The sequence below is a fragment of the Anopheles marshallii genome, chromosome 3, assembly GCF_943734725.1.
Source record: "Anopheles marshallii chromosome 3, idAnoMarsDA_429_01, whole genome shotgun sequence".
Lineage (NCBI taxonomy): Eukaryota > Metazoa > Arthropoda > Insecta > Diptera > Culicidae > Anopheles > Anopheles marshallii.
In genome coordinates, this window is record NC_071327.1 from 80,292,985 (window position 1) to 80,315,948 (window position 22,964).

General features: G+C 42.0%; 1 protein-coding gene across 1 annotated transcript in view; it reads left to right on the top strand.

The window, feature by feature from the left end:
- The window catches only part of LOC128713704 (cyclin-dependent kinase 14), a 66,702-nt gene that overhangs the window by 17,584 nt on the left and 26,154 nt on the right, over nucleotides 1–22,964 (top strand). Inside the window, exon 2 of the mRNA XM_053808566.1 lies at nucleotides 16,342–16,536. Coding sequence (XP_053664541.1) covers nucleotides 16,342–16,536 — 195 coding nt within the window. The remainder of the gene's footprint in view (nucleotides 1–16,341; nucleotides 16,537–22,964) is intronic.

Sequence of the window (22,964 nt, forward strand, 5' to 3'; positions counted from 1 at the left end):
GAAGAATATTGTATTTTTGTTAACATTAACCCTATCATTTCGCTCGGGCACGGATCGGATGTGGTGGGAACTGGTGTGTGAATCTGCAGCAGATTAGTACATAAATTAGAAAACCCGTGCGCGAAAGACAAATTTGAATCTAAATCCGTTGTTTATTCGAGAGCGAGAAAACGGTCGAGCTTCTTGGGTGTATTTGCTCTAACGTGTGGCCTAAGTAGATTAGTCTTAGTAGAAGACAGACGATTCATTATATTTACGATTTAGGGAATGCTTTTGATAGTTACAAATTGGAATACTTTTTAAATTATTACAGTCTGCTGCATTTGTATGAACCTTTTTCTACACATTTTTTTTAGAAAATGAATTCATTTTCTATGGCCCCTTACAAAACTTGTACTATCGCAAAAGCTTCGCTTCGATTAGAATTTGAATTTGGCCAAAATGCAGTAGTTCTGTCTCCCGCCCGAACCACGCATTGTTTCGCTTCTTGTATGCTAACATATTGGTTGTATGGTAACGTAATAAAATCGTTCAAAACAAAACAAAAAACCGATCTCCTGGGCCGCGGTCCTGTGTACACAGCCAGACTAGACGACTAGACGGGTTTTTTGCGAACTGCAACGAAGGTTTTGCTCCCTTTTTTCCCGATCAGCCATACTGTACATGGGTGATTGTGCTGCATTTATGATACTCCCCTGGAATACGGTTCCCGCCATGTAGTGCATATTGTTGGCAGTATTCGGTTAGCAAACTCGATCCCACAGCTTGGCCGTTTGATTGGAAAATTTATGCTAAACCCACCTGTGTCGTGAAGGTGTGTTCGGTGTCAGACCACCCTGCTCGTTCTCTGCTCCGTACAGAAGATTCCCTATCCACTGATGATGAGTTGGTTCGTTGGTTGTGTCACTGTTTTTTTCCGTTCGAGCATAAACCGGTGCTCGTGTATGTGTGGGAGAAAGGCAGAAACAGTAGTGAGTGAGTACTCGCTGTCAGTGTAGCCGTGGTTCATTTGTGGTGTAGTGTGTAGTACGTGGCATCATTGGTACGGCGAGAAGGGTGTGTAGCATAAATTTGAATTGAATCAATTTACGATCACCTGCTGGGGGCAAGTTGTATGTCGGCTGAGCCGGCCGTGCGTTTCGTTGTCGCACTAGCAACAGTTACAAACCAGGCCAGCAGCTAGCAGAGACTGCAGCGAAAAAACAAGAACAAACGAAAGAGCTACAATTGTGTCGTTTACTCCGTCGCATAAATTCATCCAACGCAAAACCCTGGGATGTTGTAGCATATGAACATGTCCATTGATACTGGGTTGGCAACTGACAAAAAGGCACAGCATGAGACTAGCCGCTCTTTGTGTGTGTGCGTGCGTGTGTGTCTAATCCGGTGTAAAATTTATTAGAATCATGTCCCGCGAAATTGATTTATTTATCTCGCACCTTTTAGCCGTAGCGTCCCAGACACTGTTCGTCGTTGGATGCAGAATGTGTGATGTGCGGTTTGCAGGGATTTTCACCCGTCCCCACGGTGTAGCGCATATTGCATGCATGCATGTACCCATTTTTTGACGAGGCGATAACCGCAGAACCCTGACAGCAGTTTAGTTGCAACGCTACGGTTTTGAGTTGATTAGAAACTTGCATGGATCGATGGGATTTGGGATTTGAGATTATCACACATTGATGCACACTGTGGGTTATTTCCAGCATCCAGCGTATAGGGCCATGACTAGGCGATGGTGTTGGAGCAGGATTGTGTGGTATTGGAATGGAAATTAGCAATTTCCTCTGAGGTTCCATATCCACGGTTTAGGACACTATGTTGCTATAGTGTGATGCTTGTCCACGATTCCTGCTAGGCACGGTTGTTGGCGTTAACGAAGGTTTAACGCGTGTGTAGGCTGTCTACGCTATGATGATATTATCGTAGCTGTAAAGTGGAAGTTAGTAATTAAAACGTCAAATCTGATCGCTCGTAATGAAGGTTGTGGTGATGATTGTGAAAAGATTATCTCAGGGTAAGATAGATTATCAACCGGTTGACCATTAGTTTACTGGTGAATAATAATGTGCCTGGGACATGAATTGAAGCAAACACCCGTGCATTGAAGTACATTTCTAAACTGCAATTGTGCTGGGCGGTGTGTTAAATTGTGCAATAATCAGCTTTACCAACCACTGAAAGTACCACCGAGAGACAAATTGCACCGAGTGAAGCTGGTGCAATACGATCGAAAAGAGCATCGGCAAACGGACGCATTTGAAAGAGTAACTTTTAATGGAATTTTAATTGTGTTGAAATGGCTTTCCGCTTCGTCGAAAAGAAGAGTGCATACTTTGGGCCACTGTGAAAATAAATATCCTGTTCTGCTACGTTCTGTTTTGGGAGAGTGCATCAACTTCGGTAAAACAGTACGGTTCGGGAAAATAAATATATGGGTAGAAAATCGAACCGACTGTCGGTATGATTTGGAGCGAAGAAACAACTTTCCTCCAAACGTCGAACTAAATTACGAAAGCAAAAGAAGAACAAAAAAAAAACAATACACTTTCAACTTTCAAGCAGTTAATGCGGCAAAAGTCCCTTTCCCTGTCCACTTAACCAGAACTGGGGTAGATCACGGGATAAGCCAGTTTTTTGTATGCGTTTTGACGTTTCCAGGCTTAAAAGCTTACAGCTCCCCATACAAACTGCCAAGCCAGATAAGCCTGGGAATCGATGGTTAGATTGTTTTGCTTATGAAAGTGCTCGACAGCTGCTCGACAAATATCAAAACAAAGCATTTTTCTAGCAGGTTTAAACTAGGTTAGGCCATATTTCCCATAGGCTTAGGATGCTAAAAAAGAAAAAAAAAATACATAAATACGCATGATTAATAAGTTTTTTTTTTTAATTTCTGGTGTTCTGGTGTTTAACAATAATTATTTTTATAAAAAAATCAGTCAAAAAAAATTTATCAAAAAAGGTAAATTATTATTTCAATTTACTTGCAGTTTTCCAGTTCACAGTTTATAAAGTCTAAACATCACTTAAATATTGCCTTGAAAATAACACGAAACATAAATTATGCTTTAAACTGAACCGAAGTTTGCGTCCTCCGATTATTTCTCTCGATTATAATAGCATACAGAATATGAACATACCGTTTGTTGTTGCGTTGTGATGCGAAAGCTCATTTAATTTAGCTCACCCTCGTAGCTTCTATCCTTTTAAAAAATATGGTGATGTATTACTTTCTACTTCATGGAACTGTTTCCTGCATTTATACATTTTTACCGTTTGATGTCAAACTTCAACAACACGGAACCCAAACTAAGCGATCTAGAGTAACTAACATTTTGTAGTCCTTTACTTTAATTAAACCCGTTGCGGTTTACCGTTGTACATGGAATTTTATATAAAAGACCCTGGCATTCTGTTAGATTTGAGATTCACCGACTGCTTTAAAATTAAGCATGCGCTCTTAAGAATAAACAGAGATCTTAATTACCTGCACCATTTGGAATGTCAGTTTTGGAAAATGGGATGCTTGAGAGTGCTATACAATTTCTTTGGCTGAAGTATGCTTCTTTGATTGGTGTCCTTCCTTAATACAGCTATAGCACGAGGGGAATGATTCGAAGAAGTTTTCACACGACAGCGCAAGGTGTATGGAAATACATGTTCAACGAAACCTCCGTACTCTAAGCGTTGCCAGTTAGTTCGTTATAGCTCTTCTCTTCAAAGCCATGAACGTCCGTTCCTTATACTTCTCGATCTCTGGCTTACTCATGGTACAGCAATCATCGCTCGTAATGAGAACGTCATAACCATACTGACGGGAAGCCAGCAAATAATTCGTCCAGCTCTTATCAATCTATCAGCATTATAGGCTGCTTCGATGGTCAATCACTGTTTAAAAAAGTTTTTTTAGTGCCGCACCATGACCGTCATGATCTGGATTATATTCTTCGAGTCCGGCCGTATCAGTGTCTTCCACTTGCCATGTTCTTCATCGTTGATACAGTAAAATGCTTCGGATATATTCGCAACGTCGTTCTAAGGATCATGCTTCAAACTCGAACGTTTGTCAGTTAACACACTGAACACTCGAAAATGCGACATGCATGTGATTTCTCCTTTTATTTATACACCAGTTTTAGCTACGTACGGATCGCATACCAACTACACCGCCTACTTTGAACACTACTTACACAACACAACAAAACTGTGATGTTTCTTTAATCACAGTATTTAAACGAATGAGAACGAAAGAGCGAATTAGATATAATCCTTTGATTTTTTTAACATGTGGCGTGACGGGTGACGGGTTAGTTGTCAGCATCGGATTGAATTCTTGAGTTCTTCGCTCGACTCAACAATTTATATTTTTTTTTTAAGTTGAATGTTTTTTTTTAATGTTGAAATAAAGGAATTTCATCCTTTATAAATCACATAAAATTGTTTTTGACTCACGATACTTGAGGAAATTTCTTAGCTTGTATTTACGTATTCCCATAAGTATGAGTATAAAAAACGGTTTGAACATGCTTGAACCAATCTTTTGAAAGACATGTAATACCGAGTAGGATTAATAAGCTGATAAAGGTTTTGAACCGGCTTTTTTTTTGTTGAGACGGCTTAATTGACTGAGGTATAAATACGGTTAATTATTATAAGTATCTATGTATATAAAAAATGTAGATACAATTTTAAACTAAAATAAAAAATAAATATCCTGAAAATCTCGGTACAGAATACCTAATGTCATTCTTTATGTCAAAAATCTATGTCCATATGTGATTGATGCAACCCGTTACCGATTCGCCACTCGAAATCTGCTCGATTATTTGACACATACCGGCTTAAGCTTAAGCTTTCTAACTTTTGGGATGATCTACCTCACTGACAGCACACCGCGTATCATCGAATGCCCAGCGTCCTTGGGGGATTATTGGGGCGAAAGAGTCAATACAGGTGCTTTTGTCGATACAAGGATTCTACGCTTGCTAAATGGTTTATTTCCACTCATCGTTGAGCAGATTGTGCGTGTTCCTTACTTCATCGCTTCGATTTTTGATCAACGGATAGAAAATGGGATTTAAAACAGTAAAGTGGTTGAATGTTGTCTCCGTTGGTTTGAACTTTTTTGACGTTATTTTTTCTACTTTGTTGCAAAATTTATCACAGTCGTTTTTTGTTGTGGAAAACTATTAAGAACCGTTTCTTGCTGCTGATTGTTGGAAAGATGAATCCTCTTTATGATAAATGGATCATCGTCGGATGAAGATAACCACAGGAAATGATCTTTCTCACTCCCTTGCAGCTGTCAAAATATCACTGAAAAGCAATCCTTACTTCCTTCCTGCAGCCTGTTAGCACTGCACAGTACCGTATTACTATTCGACGACAAAATCCCCGGCGGGCAAATAAAATGCCCCATTGCTATTAATGACGTATGCGGTAAGGATGGACAGAGATGTTGTGTCGAGGAGTTTCTGATGCTCGGTTTGCCGATGATGGCCTCACTTCTTGTGGGTTTTGCCGGGATGTAGAAACTTTTTCATTGCCTTTAGCAATGATCTGTAATTCAATTATTGTTGGTAGCAACTTTATGCTCCCTGCTTTCAAATGGTAAAGTATTACTTTTGACTGTTGCACAGGATGAATAATCAAGTATTCTTCTTTCGGTGGTAAATATTTTCATAATGTTTAAATGAAATTAAATCATTTATTTATATTGTGCTGATTTCAATGGCCAGTTTAATCATTCTGCCGTTCAATGTTGATATGAAGGATAGAAATAAGCAAAAATCCTATCAAAGTATTAACATCAATTTAGCACGTTTCAACGCCATTTCGGAGACTGTAGCACAACGCACCACACGCGTTGATTTAGCACCACATGCTACGCTAGAGCTCGCGCTATGTTTTTCTTGGAAAAACAAATCTACAAGGTTGGGCAAAGAATAAAAAAAACCGGTTTCCCCAAGAAGGATATAAACATATACAGCTAGAGCGTCTGAAAAAAGACACGTATGTGTACAGTACAAACCGAATTGTAGACCACCCAGCGTGTGAGGAAAGAAAAGTCCTTATTTTGTCGCCTGTCACAAACAGTGAATAACAATAAAGCCTGGTGGTGGAAAGGAGAAGAAAAACGCAACCACAGAGGCACAATACATTACTCGAGTTCTTATGTTAAATTAGCATAATAGTAATAACAACCGAGCTTCTGCTTTCCGGGTGTTCAGGATATATACCAGTGTGAACGAGCGCTAACGTAATGTGCGTCACTTTACAATGCCAGGGTATTTGATGTGAAATGTCACCATAGAGCGCGTCGTCAAAACGCCACACCACCGCCGAAAATCTTTCGCATGTGGTTGAAAAAGTCTTTTATTTTTGCGAGGAAAAGCTTCTCATCCCCTTCGAACATTCAAAACCAGCCAGAAACCTTCCACGTGTGTGTCACGCACGTAGATCGTCGCCCATCGTCAGGTCTCCCCCCTCTCCGCAGTGATTTCCCGACGAAACCGTAAGAATCCGTAATGACTTGTTTTCGCTTTTCTTGCGTCATTTTGCGTTCCGCGTACGTACTACCGGCGTATTCGAAACATGGAATCAACGGAACGTGTCCTAAGGCTGCTTCTAGGGCCTTTTTCATTCTTCCCAATTTACTTCACCTTGGGCAGGAGCAGCCGAAAACCTTGAGCCCCTCAAAAGCGGAGCCAGAGAAAAAGGTGAAATCTCCGTACGCAGGATGGCTGTGTTCCGCGAACTTGATTACGGTATTAATGGGGCGTTTTTCCGCCACTGTGTGCTTTTTTTACTTTCAGCAACGCCTTAGAAGGTTTGAAAGAGTAGCGAAAGATCCGCAGAAGTAAGTTCGCGATGGCTCATTTCACGGCTATGCTTATGGGCGCACGTCCTCTGCCACCATCGTGCACTCGTGCGGTAGGACTCTTAGTCGCTGATAGAAATTGTGGTGCCGATGATGGTGGCAGTGCAACCTGTTTGCTTGCAGAAAAGAAAGCCTCTGTGTGGGTTACTGGTGGGGCGTTAAATGGAACCCATTTTACTCGCCGTTTCCAGCTTGTAAACTTCTATTCATACCAAAATCAGGGTGTTACACTTGAACCTATCTGATTTGTTGTTATATTTACGCCACCGTAGTTTATTTACGGCAAATTAATGAGAGTTTCCTTTTTATTATTCAAAGGTAAGGCACGTAATTCTAGCAATCTAAGTTGATAGCAGCGTATAGCAGAATATTTAGAACCAATGCTAATATTTCAATATGGAATTCATTCCTTGATAATGTAGAAATCTCCACTTTTCTTAAACTTTGTTCTTTGCAAACAACTTTTTTACGAATGCTCGGGAAGAAATCGTTGTGTCCGATAATTTACCAAAAGAAGGAACAAAAACCCACGCTATTGTTCATGGCTGTACGCAATTGCGGTGTGCCGCAGCTGTTCCAATAAACATTGATTGGTCTAATCAAACAGTGGCCGTTACGGAAACGACAACAAATCCCAGCCTGGCGGTTTTCTGCCGAAGCGCCATTCCCGAACTCGCACTGTTTTTCGGGCAGGCAGCCATAACTTTCCACACAACATCACCACGCAAATGTGCTTGCGCAACGATTACGACCATCTGCTGGTGAGTGCTGTTACATGATGAAAATGTGCCGGGGCGTAGGATAACGGGCGCCCGGTACGGCTTGGAAGGTGTTGAAGTCCTTCGCAATCCTTCAAAGACTGCTCTTACCCAGTCCTCCCATGCTGTAGTAGATGTCAATAAATGGTTTTTGCTGGAATGCTGGCACGTTCGGAAGACGTTTCTAGTGAGTAAGAAAACCATTTCCATGGTAAAGGAAGGTTTGTTGCGCTGGAGAACATGGTGGCATGTGCTGGACGCAGATTAAATTGTGCATAAAGAGCCGCTAGCATAAGGTGCTCTCGTTTGATTGATTGATTAGTTTATTCGGGATCGAACCGTTTCCGTTTCGCTTTTGCTTACAATTGTTAAATAAGATTTTAAAAAGAAAAAACCCGCGGGATGATGATGTGGTTTAAGATGATCCAAGTGAAGAAATTCCCACGGCATGGCGGAAAATAAATTGACCAAATTTTAGCAACTCTCTGAAGACTGTGTTTGAAGTGATTTTCGTTGTCGTAATTTCCGGACAGCCGGCAGCAATTTTCCCATTGTTTTCAATTATACTAACCATACTATACACAAAACCATATTCGCTTGCAACGTGCGGTACAACAAAAGCATGGTCAATTGAAATTGTGATTATGTATTCTTTTTGTTGTTGTAGTTTTCGCGTCTGATTCAACATTGTTTGGCACTGGAAGGGTGTTGATATTGAAGTGATGCAGCCCGCATGAATGGATTTATGTGCTAATTAAGTTAATTTAAAATATTGTTCGAAGCAAAATGATACCACCATCGGCTAACGCATGTGAATGGCTAACAATTTGTGCAGGCTTTTATGCTCACCCGCATGTGTGTTCAAATTTGCACGCAGTTTGTTTTACGAGTGTGTCTTTATTAATTGAATAAAGTATTGCAGTGGTGCTGTGTAGCATGCTGTGTGCTTACTCAAATTATTAAATTGCATTATCGGTTTTCACATCTGCTTATGATAATGAAAATGAAAGTTAATGCTTTTAATTTATACCATTATAGTTATGCAGACTAATAAAATTGGATAAAATCGGTTAATGTTTTATTCATGGGCGTTTCCTATTTTTTCACCAACTACAGCGTTGATCAGATTTTCATCCAATATCAAAAGGAGTATAAATACCAATTATTAGCTTGCATATTTTCGGATTAACCCAACAAATCACAAATATACATTCACGATCGATTTTCGGTAGCTCGCAATTTAATTGCTTTGGTATAAACGGCAAAACCATGACGGAGAGTAGCCATCATAATTAACCGAAACGAAACACTTTGAAGCAAGTTCAATATTTCTGGCACGGCACAGCGCTGCGCGCTAATACGTGCTTAGAATATTGATGTAACCTTCAACCAGAACGGTGGCTTGGCCTTTCATTTATTAGTATTTTATACACATACGATTGTTTTGTGGAGAAGGTTATCAGTGAAGTTCACGGAATCAAGGATAGCAAAGAACAAAAAAGAAATCTCGTCCTATCGACGACAAACGCGACTGCTCTCTTTTGATATTTAATTTCATCAGGAAATTATTGGTGGAAGTAAACCGTAACAGCATCTGGAAATCTCAACAATCAGAAGTTCAGAGGTCCTTAAGGTCAGTCAAGCATCTAAATATGGCGTTGGAATTAATAATGAAACAGCGTTGCGATAAGAAAGCATGTTCATAAATCACAAAACGGACTACAAACGAAAGAATAATAAGCTACTCGGAATTACACAACAGCAGGCGAAATGAGAGGTTATGTCGAAACAGTTTCATAGTATTGAAATTATTGTGAGAAATTGCGAATATAAAATAAGAACTCTATGGAGTAAGAATGATTTGCTATGGAGAAAGAATGATCGGGGCGATCTTTAAAAAAAATCTTGAAGAAATAGCTATCATGATGGTCCAAACATTACCGCAACCGCCAAACATCTCGCGTGTTACGCTTCACGTGACATACGATGCGGTGAGTGGAGAATGTTTCTTGCCATCAGTTGCTGTTGAATGTGAAATCTTCCACCTTTCGCTAGTGAGCAAACTCTCTGCATATAATCAAAGCATCACGATCACCTCAGCTGTACCATCTGGCTGGCAGTACGCTTATCCCATACAATGTTGCATAGGGCGAAAAACGTTTTGCACTACTGTTGCTGGCAACAGCGGAATGTCGAATAAATCTGCACTCGGTGGCATCGGTGTTGCGGTTAGCAGATACGCCAGTGTGGGGTCTTTTAATTAAAATCGGAGCTGCGACCCATCACATCATGGTGACGCAACGTTGAAACCTACACTCTCAGCGTCGGAAATTCACGTCACTGTGGAATTCCATATCAATAACTGGAAATCAACGTGCACATTAGTGGGGCATATTTGGTGGAAATCTGCATACTCCAAAAGCCATTGAGATTGGTTTATATATCTAGTATCTTTCAACAGTTGCATATGGGAGCGTTTGTCAAACGCTTTTTGCTCCACATTCTCGCTTGTCATGCTGCTTCATTTGCTAATCGATGCGGAAGTTATTAAACCACTACGATGGAGATATGTTCAGTTTAGCTATAGGTTGCCAAATGCTTAATGTTTCACTCTTCTTTGGGGTTACAATTGTGTATTTTTGATGAAATTAAAGTTAGGTAAGAAAATTATCTTTTTTTACGAAGTTCTGTAATAAATATGTCACAATTTTAATGATTCTGCTTTTATTCATACTACCAACTTCACATATTTCGCTGTTAAAAAAAGTTTCTATTATCTTGTATCTTTCCGTTGCGACATGATTTGTTTAATATCAAACAAATAGATGAACCGTGCGCGAGGATTCCATGTTCGGGAAAGGAAACAGGACAGCAAAATAATAGCGGAACAGCGAAACCGCCCAAAAAGGAACACTGCACTGGGGCCCTTGAACCGTGTTGCCATTGTCAACGTGTGACATAAATAAATTGATTCACAGCAATTAGACTAATTGCAATTAGTTTAATTACTTTTTGCAATTACGTTACACGGGGTAATCCGCCGGTGTGTTTGTGTGCACGCCCGATCGCTAGTGCTTACGCCGAGGTCCACGTGACGATGGGCAACAGGAAGCAACCATTTGTGGCGTACAAATGAATGTGAGTCAGCAAATGTGGTAGCAGGATTGAATCTAGCATTAGGATTTGTATTGAGTCGATGCTACGATGAAATGGTAATTTAATCGTCTCGTCCTCTGCCGTGGCATTGTTTCAAGCTCAATTTGGACACATAGTACATTAGCTCGGTTTGCATATGAAGCCATCATTCATTGCGAAAATTAATGATGTTTTAAACCTCCAAAAGCTTTGTGATTGCTTTGGCATGGACCCTTCTTTAAGGGGTCTAACTTAGCTTAGTAAGACAAATGAATGAGTACTTATACATTAATTCCAAGCAATTGTCTAATTGAATCTGTTTCTGTGTTATTTTGTACCGGGAATTTAAGAAGATATTGATTTTTTGTTGACTTAAAAACATGTACAAGACATTCTTCTTCGCGAATTACGATATACATAGGTACAGTCAGCATCCAACGCATCATTACCGGTAATAAGATGACTTTTGTCATGCTCGAATCATAAACCGTAATTGTCATCTGATGACAACAGCCATTAAACTTCATTGACAAACTTTCTCAACTTCGACATAACGTCTCATTTTACATCACCTCACGTCGCGGCTGCCGTTTGAACAATGTTTGCTAGTTATTGAATTTTCCGTCTGGAAAATTATTTCCCACTCATAATGCTCTGGCGCTACATCTTCACAGTACTACAAAGCTGGTGTTGTAGGTGGTTGGGGACGGCATCGAATGAAGTCATGCAATAACGCTCGTCTTTCGTGACCCGTGGCTCGATGGTTTCGCTGCCACTAAGTGCTACCACTAACTTTCTTCTAAGTAGTATTACATCTCGCAAAACATGGTACCCCGGTCGCGGTCGCTATGGGTTTGTGGATGCTGTAAAGATGGATCTTGCGCGCTAAGCCGGCGAAACGGGCGAAAGAGTTGTTCGCCTAAACGTCCGTAATGATGACTTTTGATACAAGCGTTCGCGCTTCTACCCATCGGATGGTGTATTGTTGCCACTTCACTGCCACGGGCTACGAAAACTTCCAAATCGTCAAACCGCAAAAGATCCGCTGGGAGCAACCATCGCCAGCAAGCGATTCCGAATGAGTGGTTAATTAAAATACAATCGTTTGACAGCAGTTTGTGAAGTTAATTTTCCACTTTTCAATTAAACATTTCCCGCGGGTGAGGTTGGGCCAGGAGTGTGGGAGTGAAAAGAGGCATTCCAACACAACGCCGGATGTCTCACAAAATGGACGAATATGACAAGTTTTCGCGAAGAGGAGAATGAACCGTGAACACGACCGTGTTGTTCGTGATTTATGAAGATGATTGTGGCGTTGCTGAAGACATAATCACACCCGTACTGCTTTATTCATTGTGTCCGTCAGTGTTGCACGCGCAAGGAAATGATTTTCACCACCCATTTAACTTTCGTCTGACGTTTCTGTCGGTACATGATAGCAGTACGGTATGGGTCTTTTTCTCGTTGTCAAGTTGGATCACGTTTCGGTCAGGAAACAAAGGAAACCAACTTTGCCTACGAGACCGGTCGTGCTCTGGTGGGAATGCTTATTGCAGTTTGGGCAGCAACCAGAAAACGTAATCGAATGGTTGGACCGCCGGCTATTTATGGTAAGGATTTGACTCCTAACACCACCAGCTTCAATACGCCCCAAGCATCCGTACAAAATGAGATCCTAACAAAATACATCCCGTCGGTTATTCTCCCGAGTTTTGTGGCTGTCATAATACAGGAACAAAAAAGTAAGCTGGATCCAATCCGGAAGGCATGCAGTGCCGAAATGAGAGTAATTTGTAGACCACCAATTACTTCTACCCAGTCGAAGGAGTCGATCACGTACCAGACAAAGCTGACCAAACTGGTCGATTGGCAGGCGGAGATGTACTGCTATTGCCCGCTGGCGCTTAGGGTCCAAGAGATGGGTGGAATTACTTTTTCAAAAACTGGTTTCATAAAACAACTGCCCGTCTCGATATCTCGATTGACGCTAGACGATATTGCTGATTCGAATACGAAAATTTACGTACAGTCTTACAGTAGCGTGTTGGCTCGCTTGCGAACAATGGAAAACGACCAGAACCTTCCGAGTAACGAGCAAAAACCGAGATTCTTAGAGTGCAGATTTAATGGACTCTGCTGCTGAATAGAGCATGTTTTATTCACAATATTCCGCAATTAACAGAGGCACCGACTCGAAAACAACGCCATAACGAACAACGGTCCCATGAACCGGGGACGAAGTACAAAGTTCTAATAAAGTTTGTCATGGAAAGTTAAGATGAAAGTCCTCTTAACGAATAAACTCCCCGGCATGTTATTTTCACGATGCAAGAGAAATGCCATGTGCAATTTCTTCTCCGATCGTTCGAAACGGGCCACTGTCGTTATCCTTGAATGGTTTAACTGGCTTGCCGGTTTGATGGAGCGATAAGGAAGAAAAGAAGCGAGTGTACAGATAGTCATCGGAAAGAGCCTGGTCAAATTAGTACAGCTCCAAAGACATCAATGGAATCGACAGTAATTTAATAGAAGATTTTCTTTGATTTTGATGCTCCTGTTCAGGGTGGGTGGGATCAATGCTTAAAGCGTACAAATATACACACGTAAGGTTTGGGGCAAACTTTAGCTCGCACAACAATAGCTATAAACTAATCAACTGTCCAACCTTTGTAGTCGTGCCGAAGCACCGAAAAGCGATGGAATGGCCAGATTTGGAAATTTGATTTTCCTGTTTTCCACATCGTCCCAAAATGATTAAAGCACGTATTGGTGGTGGCTTAGCCAAGGGACAACATGGGTAAGACCGTGCAGCAGATAGGGTGGTGTGAGTTGAGTGAAGCCAATCAGAAGTGAATTTAAGTTTTAGTGTTGTTTCATTCGTTTATATGCAACCAAATATTGGATTACGACGCTTGGAAGAAATGCTTACTAACAACGTTTGGTTGTATAAAGTTTTCCCCGTGCTGACCTTTTACCGCGCATGAGAAGAACCAAAGCACTTGGTACGTTGTGGCCGTCGATAGTTGTTAGTATATCCATCTGAATAAATTTATCTGCTTACCGTACGTTACCCAAATGTCCATCCTCTGGGCACGGGTTTTTCCCTTGTATGCAATTTTGCCAGTTGAAAGTGGCCATTTCACAGCATGGCTGACGTTGTTTGCATAGGTTCTGTGCTGATTTCTGCAGCATCCTTCACATTTCCAATGCTCGGCGTCCTAGATCCGTTTTTGTTTACTCGCTTTTCGCTGTAATGGCCGATGTGGGATGTGTACACGCGTCCTATTTTTGTTGGTTCAGTACAGTCAGCCCCATCCGGCCGGATTGATGGTATAGTTCACATCCGTTGCGATGCTTGTACGTCTCAGCGCTTCCGGGCTGGGTTTCTATGTCAAGGACCCAGCGAAGTGTTGAAAATGAACTGCATACAGGCCAGAAACGGCTGCGGCATTTAACACATTCGCACGAAAGGAGCGAGAGAAAGTTCATTACTTCGTTGCGCTCGGGTCAGTGTATTGGGGGCTCCAGTAACCGGAGCAATCGTTAGCACCGGAAACGGTTTCACTCGCACTCATAACGTGTGCTACCCATGGCAGTAATCGAGTCCTGCTCCGTAGATTACCTAGCAGTGACAGCGAAATCCCCACACCGTATCCATCGTACCCAGTGAAGGCGGTGTAAATCCATTTAAATTTAAATTTCCATCATCCTAATACCGCCACGTCGACATCTGCCTGGATTATATCCCGGGCACATCCCGAAATGCACCCGGGACGACCGGTCGGTGTTCGATGACACTGCAAACTCTGTCTCTCTTCTGCTGTCTTTGCCTGGTCGGCTGTTGCCCAGTAATTGACCCAGTTTTTGGTTTCCGCTTGGTCACGCCCAGGACTGAACCAGAAACCTGCGCTACCTCGTCGTCGGACCGATGCTCTGCCAACACCCGCAGCTCGTTAGATAGATAACTAAGGACACACGGGGCATTACACTAGCCCGTGAAATCCCTGATAGGCCAATTTGGCTCGATCCTGCCGTATCATGCTGTCATCTTCAGAACCACAGTGGCCGGAAACACCGGACCATGAACCCCGTTTGCTATGAAAACGCGCGGTTCTCGATTGCCCCGTGGAGACGATTATTCATTCATGCAGTTTTCTTTCTTCCATACAACCTACCTTCTGGTTTTGTGGTCTGGGAAATGGCCCGAAGTCTTCCAGTTTGAGGAGCTTCTTGCCATGTTGGTTTTCCGTGTGTCCTCGTGGGCTTACATTTAGCTAGATGTGACATTTTTTTACCTTGCACCCGTGGATGCTACGTACAATAGACGTTCGTCGTCTCGTCACTGTTGAATACAGGTGCGTTACTCGACCTCGGCAACGTTCAAGGACTTAGCGAGGTAGTTTGCAGAGTAAAAGGATCAAGGTAATAAAAGCAAAAACGGTATCTTAAGGTCAAGTGTTTATGTATATAGCGTAATAAAAGAAAGTGTAGTAGTTCATTAGTCCACAGCAAAACGGTTTAGTTTTGCTTTACATTTCCACTCTGTGTTGTAGTGTGTTGGTGTAGGCCAACATTTTTCAATTACTCTGAACAGTTTTTGTTTTTGTTATCTGAAAAATCATTTCTTTTTTATTTTAAATGATCAAGTGTTTTAAACATGAAAAAAAAATACATTTTGACATTTAGCACTTCTAACTCATCTCTGTTAAGCTGAACGTAAAACTGAAGCTGTGATGCTTATGTTTTTATATGAAAGAAGTGTTGCAAACCAAGCGTGTTAACGAAAACGGACACTTAAACACAAGCAAAAGGATGTGTTGGAAACATGGCGGCGTACGTTATTTTTGCACCACAGCAAGAAAGGAAGTGTCATTAATCAACGTTCCTACCCGAGGCGTCTGTACGACGGTGGGTTGACAGAAAATCCATGCCCGCCGAAGACCGTGGCGCTCACGTTGATGAATGCTGATGAAGTCTTCCACGCGTGAAGTGAAAAGTGGTTCAACCTACTGGAAGAAGGATAAAACGCAACATTCAAACAGTAAAACAACAACAAAAAAACCGAGTGTACTGCCTGATACGAGCGCTGTTGAAGTCTTTGCTTGTTGTCGTGTGTCCTTGCAATGGGAATGTCGTTATTTTTTATAGTCCCAGTTTTTGTATCGTTATATTGTGAATTATACCGCTGGTGCTCTTGGAAACAATTATTTGTTTTTTTTTTTTGCTGATTCGCTCTTTTGCGCTTCAAAATCCGAAGTACTTGCTAAATGGCTAATCGGAGGGTGTTTTTCGCAATGGTTCTTGCTATTACATGTAGTAGTGCGTTATGCAGGTCTGCGTGCTATGTTAAGTCGACGTGGAAAGTATTTTTTTGTAACCGTTTGTCATTGTATGAAGCACATCTAATTGAGCCGTTGGCACTCATGAGTTTAATTTAAAAAGAGGGGTTAAAAAAATGGCTTCTGCATTGTTTATTAGTAACTTTATTTTGAATATTAAGTAATTCTGCATAATAGTAATGAATAATGGTTTCATGTTTCATCTTTTTTTTTTTACTCTTTACAGCGATATCGCGCGAGGAAAGCGACGACTCGACGCAACAAAACAACCACCATCACCATCCGCATCATCACCATCATCACCACGGACATGGTCACAATCGTGGCGGTAAAGTGCCCTTCAACGGTTACACATCCGAGGAGTGCCTCGACCGACTGGAACCAAACGGCAACATCCCGGCCGATAAGTCTTACAGCAAACGTAAGTATCTAAGTCGTGTTTGTCTCGCGCAGGAAGTATGCACCATAGGGCAGCTTACCTGACAGCTCGCTTAATGTTAAGGAGCAAAAGAAGATTTTCCAAACAGTCAAGAATCCGCCAAAAATAAAGAAAAATCCTAAAAAAAATCCGATTCATGTGCGGTGCTTTCGATTTTTAGTAGGAAAACTTGACACCACAGACAAAGAATCCTTCCGCCGTTTTCACTTTCAAGATTTCGCGACGAGTTTTTGAAGGATTTTCATCACCACAATCACGATCGATGTCTGCACTGGCAGGACAAACTTCCTGTTCAGCTCTGATGATGGTGGGCCGGAAAAAATGGCCTGTCACACTAATCTGTTTTCCTGCTTAAACACACCGTTTTTGTTTGCGAACCCATTTTCGGCCTGAAACACAAAAGCGAAATCGGAGAGGGTCCGTCGGGTAAAAGTTTTCCCATACACCACTATTATCTTCGCACAGGTTTTAGTGAGTTGGGGAAGCGAATGTCTTGAGGTGTCTTGCGTTACTGCGAGTAAATACATCGCTGACAGCGGCCAACCATGTTCGGGCTGCAAGAAGGTGACGATGCTCAGGAAGTGCTAATGGTTTTTCCAACTTTTTTTTGTATGTTACCGGTTAGCTTCTTTGAAATTCTGTCCAAAATTACTACGTAGAAAAAGCGAAGAATTCTTCCAAACTTCAGCACAGACACGCACACATACACACCCACACCCAAGGATTCGGAGGTTTCTTGTGGCTGCATTGTGCTTTCGCTTTTGTTTTAGTTTCGTTGAAGCGAACAAATTACAATCACGATTACGAAACGAAAACTCTTGGTTCGTACGCGTTAGGTTCTTTGGGCTGTTTGATGATCCACCCCATTCGCCGAAGGGAGCCAATAATAACACTTTGAAATAGCAATAACAATAATAAAAAGTGGTCACGTGTCTGTCTCTCTTACCGGGGACTAAACTTTATCACAAAAGGAGCCTGGAAAAATATGGCGTACTCCCGTGCTTGGGATGTTGTGCATCGATTTTTCGCCAGTTAGTGTAGAGACGATTTCGTTGAAGATGCCGTTTTCGTCCAAATCGTTCGTTAAAATATATTTTCCTAATCGTACTTTTTCGTGTAAAACTCCTCTTTTTCCATTGTCGTCCGTACTCGTCAAAGTATATTGAATTGTGTAAGTCACTCTTTGTTCTCGATACTCTTGGAAATGTTATGCATAAAGCTGTACATTATGCCCGTCATAACTTCGTTTTTCACGTGCTCGCAGCCCAACAAAAGTCAACCATCGGAGTGATTTTCAGTTCTTTTCCGTTACGATATCGATACGAGGCGATGTTTCGTATGCGGCAATCACAATGGCTCCGGCCATCAGGATATTTTTATCCGAGCAAATAAATTTATGATTATGGCTCAAGTCGCATAACTTTATCGCAACACAGCGCCAACATACATAAACCGTACACATGGCGAAAGCAACCCGAGCTTCGTGTGCATGGCTAAGAATGTTCTAGGCATCCAGCAACATTGATACGAAGCCAAGAAATATGTGCAAAGTGGTTCGGGGTTTTGCGTCACCACGAAAGGGTGCCTGGAAAACTGTTGTCCTGGTCCAGAAGCACAACAACAACAACAACAACAAAAAAGCACACCAATCCAGACGCCAAGGACGGCTAACTGAATCTAATGAAAGTGAATGGGTGACAATATTTCATCCTGCTACACACCGTCGCACAACCATTTGAGGACCTTGCGACCATTGTGTGCGCGAATGTCGCTAAGGGTTGTAAGTCACAACGATCCAGTAAATAACTGGCGTCTAGTTGTCCCGTCATTTCTCGTCGTTGATATCGTAGTTGCGTTGTGCTGCTCATTGATTTTTTTTTTGCTTCTATTTGCTTTTATCTGCTAAATGTCGCACCGGGCAGACTAAAATATATTCTTAAATATTCAATTTATTTCGTTTGCTACTCCTTACATCAGAAGATGATAAAATACCTTTTCTTTGCCTATTTTTCATACGAAAGCTCTATGTAATTCATACGAATGAATGTATGGGTAAAGCTCAAAATGCTAACTAATAAATCTCAAGCGTTCGTGAATGTATTGCGCAAATAATACAAAACATTTGTCTGGCAATAGATTTGTTGCCTGCGTTAACTCGGCTCCTTAATTAAAGTTATCATGCTTTATTATCGCTTTCCCTAAGCACACCACCCGGCTTTTGAACGGCAACTAATCAATTTGCTTCAAACGACACCTTACGTGAGCGGAAACTTAACGCAACTACGCACCACCATCGTTAGGTCGCTAAGTTTGGCGTCGTGAAGAATTATTTCCCAAACCACCGGAAACGGACGGCGTTGCTACTGGGCAATAAACTTTCATTTCCAACCCCAGCGCGAAAGCCTTTCCCCGCAAATAGTCCTCTCATTTTGCCGTTTGTGCGTGTGTAAATCGAGCGCCTTCTTTCGTTCGCGAAGGTTCTTTGCCGTCTGAATGTTATGCATGTTTTTGGCACCTTGTTGTTTTGTATGGCGATACGGCGTCGCGTAATGTTTAGCGTAAAGAAAGAGTGAAAAAAGAGTAGAATTTGCGTGGACTACTTTTTTTGCGGGAGGAATTAATTAAACCCTGTTTATCAAGCCTACCGGGCTCAGGCGTTACGTCACAGTGGCAACCAACACAGCGCAGTTCTAGTCCCTTTCTACACAATTTACAATGCTTGAAGCTGTGTGGGAGCTTTTGTGGGGTCCCTAAACTGGGCAAGAGCCCAAACAAAAAAAACCTCTGTAAAGTATCAAAGCTCCGTTCCCATATCGCAATGAAGCAGTTGAAAAGTGTCGTTAACGTTTAATGGGTGACTGTTTGCGTAAAGTATTTAACGTTTGGCTATAACTTTGCGAACCAAATGTTCGATTTTTTGCTATGAATATAAAAAATCTATTTTTATTTTTGCCAAGCGGTGGAACAATAAACAGTAAACTTTTTATTCCGAAAGTTGTTGCTACTTTTGTTATGATTTTGAGTATCTCTTAAAGTCATAACTAAAGAACATCTTTCCTGCCGGACGTGGTACTTGAGAATGTAAATAATTTTTGGTGAAATGTAGCTTACCTCCCCGGGCAAAATTACACTAGTTCGGTGTTAAAAGGTCTTTTCTTTACACTGCACCGTGATTGAAGTACGCGGAGAATGTGCCGGCAGCGGGGAGAAGGTCACCAGATTTACGGTGCGTCGTTTAGGTGGAATTTTATTTATGGTTGTTTTGAACAACTTTTCACACCGGGCGTCAGGTTGTGCAGCGTTTGTCGCCCGTGCTTTCCTTTCAACGCTACCTGACACGGTTTATGCGAAGGCGTGTCACGCACATTCTCGAAGTCAAGCTTAACCGTTAGAACCGACCGTTTGCTTGCTGGCGCTTGGCACGCTTTGCTCAACAAGTTAGTAAACGCACGATTTGATGGGCCATTTTCCTGACCAAAAAACTGATCCTTTCTTAAGTCGGGCTGGTAAACTACCTGTGCCTGCTTTTACTGCTTCTGGCAGGGTAGGTTATCTTTTATCATTCGGCACAACACGGCGCTGGCACATGAAATCGCACTTTGATCCACCGCGTGACCACCGGTCGGAAAGATTCGGCCAGATTTTGTTTTACACGCGGTTTGTGAAGTTTCTAGATGTCACGCTCGTAACGACTCAATTTTGCCTGCGCGCTCAATGGTTTCTCGTTTCATTAATTTAAATTAATCACCTGGTGGTAGTTTGCCCGGTTGCCGAGTTCGTGTGCGGTTCGCTTTCGAAAGAATCTCCACGAAAGCTAACGCGCCTGGATGAACGCGAATGGAGGCGCCCGGTAGTTGGTTCGCAATCTAATTGGAAGCACGTTAAGTGCTTTGTGTTCATTAATTTTGCATTCAATTCATTCCGTTCGGTCATGTTCGTTTGAAATGTTTTACTTTGGTGTATGAAAATTGGTTGATGAAAATCCACTCCGCTGAATTGCTGAATATTGTTTACCAAAGACTCACGAATATTTAAAATCAATTTTACTACATTCTTATCACAAAAACATATAAGTAAAACAAAAATGTTTTCCACATGCACGATCATTAATTTTAATTTTAAGCAAACACTCGAATCACCAAGAAACCATTCCATTAGTGCAACATTTATTTTCGTTACCGATCGAACATTAAAACTAACGACTTCGTGCCACAGACGCGCGTAGTGCGGGGATGTCGGTGATATCGTCGTTGTTTGGCACTGTTATTGCTCGATGCCATTTTCAAATTAGAATTTGTATTACGATGTGTGTCTCGGCCCGGGGCGGGGTTTGGCCATCGCGCTGTGACTTTTACCGTGAAAGTTTTATCATGCAATCGCTGGACGAGAAAAAGTTTTCCTGTTCTCCCAGCGCACGTACGTTCTGCTTTGATGCTTGGAATTCCTCGGAAAAAGCCAACTAGAAATGAGCGGTTCCCGGAGCATGTAAACACTAATCGCATCAACGGTTGTCTTTTCGTGGGTAGAAACAATTCCCACAGGGGATGGTAGTAGCGACACAAAAAGAAAAGTTCATCTGATGTTCAACTTTTTTTTTGTGCTGTTTTGCAGCGCTAAAAAGGCAGCAATGCTCACACGTATACCACTTCGGTAGCGTCTCGTGCCAAAACTCGTTAAATAGACATTTTTCCTCGTTTGCTAAACAACATCGACAAGAAAAAAGCCAAAAATCGAAAATAAAAACCATAGCCTGTTAAAATGTTCTAAATCGCTGGAGAAGAATGGCTTGGCGGGAGCATCGTTGGTACTTCAAACAAGATTTCCACAAACCCGGCCACCTCGCTGCCCACCTGTCCGCCATGGAGACAGTGGGAGCATAAAACCGGTCTAGACTGGTTTTATGTTGTGGAGTTCTCTTGAATATCTGCACGCTTCGGTGAACCGTCGGTTCCATGCCTACGCTAGTATCGTAATGCAATATTCTGCTGTCCTGTAATGAAAATCAGAAGTTGTTTGTACCTTTCGCTGTCGCTTGATTAAAGTTTCTGCTGGGCGCCTTCAAGTAGGGACACGATTCCATTTTCATATTTGCTAGCATCTTGCTTCATGCTTAACCTTCCACTTGACGTTCTGTGCGCTGCGTATTTCCGGTCGGCCGGCTGCAGGACACTTGATAGACTCTGTTGGTGACTGTGCCGTTTGGTCTTTACACACTTCAAAAGCACATCTCTGAAATATCATTTTCGGCCTCTGCTCCAGGGGGAAAAGTTATTACCTAAGTACTAAGTAATCTCGCTCGGGAAGCGGCGGTGGACACAGTGAGGCAAAAGTTGTCCCGTAGGATAACGCGAACGCCCAGTTTAATATTGTAAGTTGGTGTTCAAGATGCTGGTGACAAAATCCAAACAGACACACGGGCAGGCTGTGTCTAAAGTCGGCTGTAGTTTGTTAAGTGTAGCTGGTGTGAAGTTTGTAAGCACAGGCAAACTTGGTGCTCCACTTTGAACACGTAAATTTATATGCATAGGAAACGGTTTGAAAGTTGGAGGTATTAAGTGCGCTGTGAACTTTGCAATAGTTACAGCTGTTGGGCAGAATGCTGGTGGCAACTCGTTTTTCGGCATCTGCAGAAACTTCTTCGTTCGGTAATCCTGGCTTCCCGAAGGCGGCTTGTTGTTGCATCTGCTCTGTTTTGTTTTGTGCTTAATTATGCGAATGAAACATTGTACAGCTTATGCTTAATGGAATGATAAATGGTTTATTTCAATTTATTGTTCATACGGCAACAAAGCAACAATGTTTCACTTATGTTGCTTGTTGTAAACACAAAATATCTTCCCATTCACACCTGTAATGTGTGACAACTTGTTACATATTTTTACAACAAGAACACACAACACAAACAACTGCCTGGCGTCGTCCGGATTGTCCGCCTCCATCGGCTAAAATTCAACCAAGACATCAATTATTCATCGGATCAATCTTTATTAATACGCACTTTTTGACACGTGATTTGCGAAACGAACAAGACAGCACCGTGATTGGCTTTGGCACGTGATGCGGAACCTCTTTGAATGGTGGTGGTGTCTTTGGTAGGAGTTAACATTTCCCCCCGAAATCAGTCTCACGTGCGGCTTTCTTTGTAGCAGATTGAGATTTTTTTCTTCGCTCTGCCACCCAACGATCTAACTTGAAGACGGGTGAAATGGTTGTGCGGTGCGGAAATGAAATCGAAAAATCGATTCGAAAACACAGCCCTTCGCTGAATCGATACGGTGTGTACCCTAGTGGGTACCCAACCCGTGTCCCGGGAGAGATACCGGACGCTTATGTTCGGGTTCCGCACGCGCCATTGACGTGGAGCGGGTGTGACTGATAGGTTCGGTTGTTCAAATTCAATTCCATTCCTA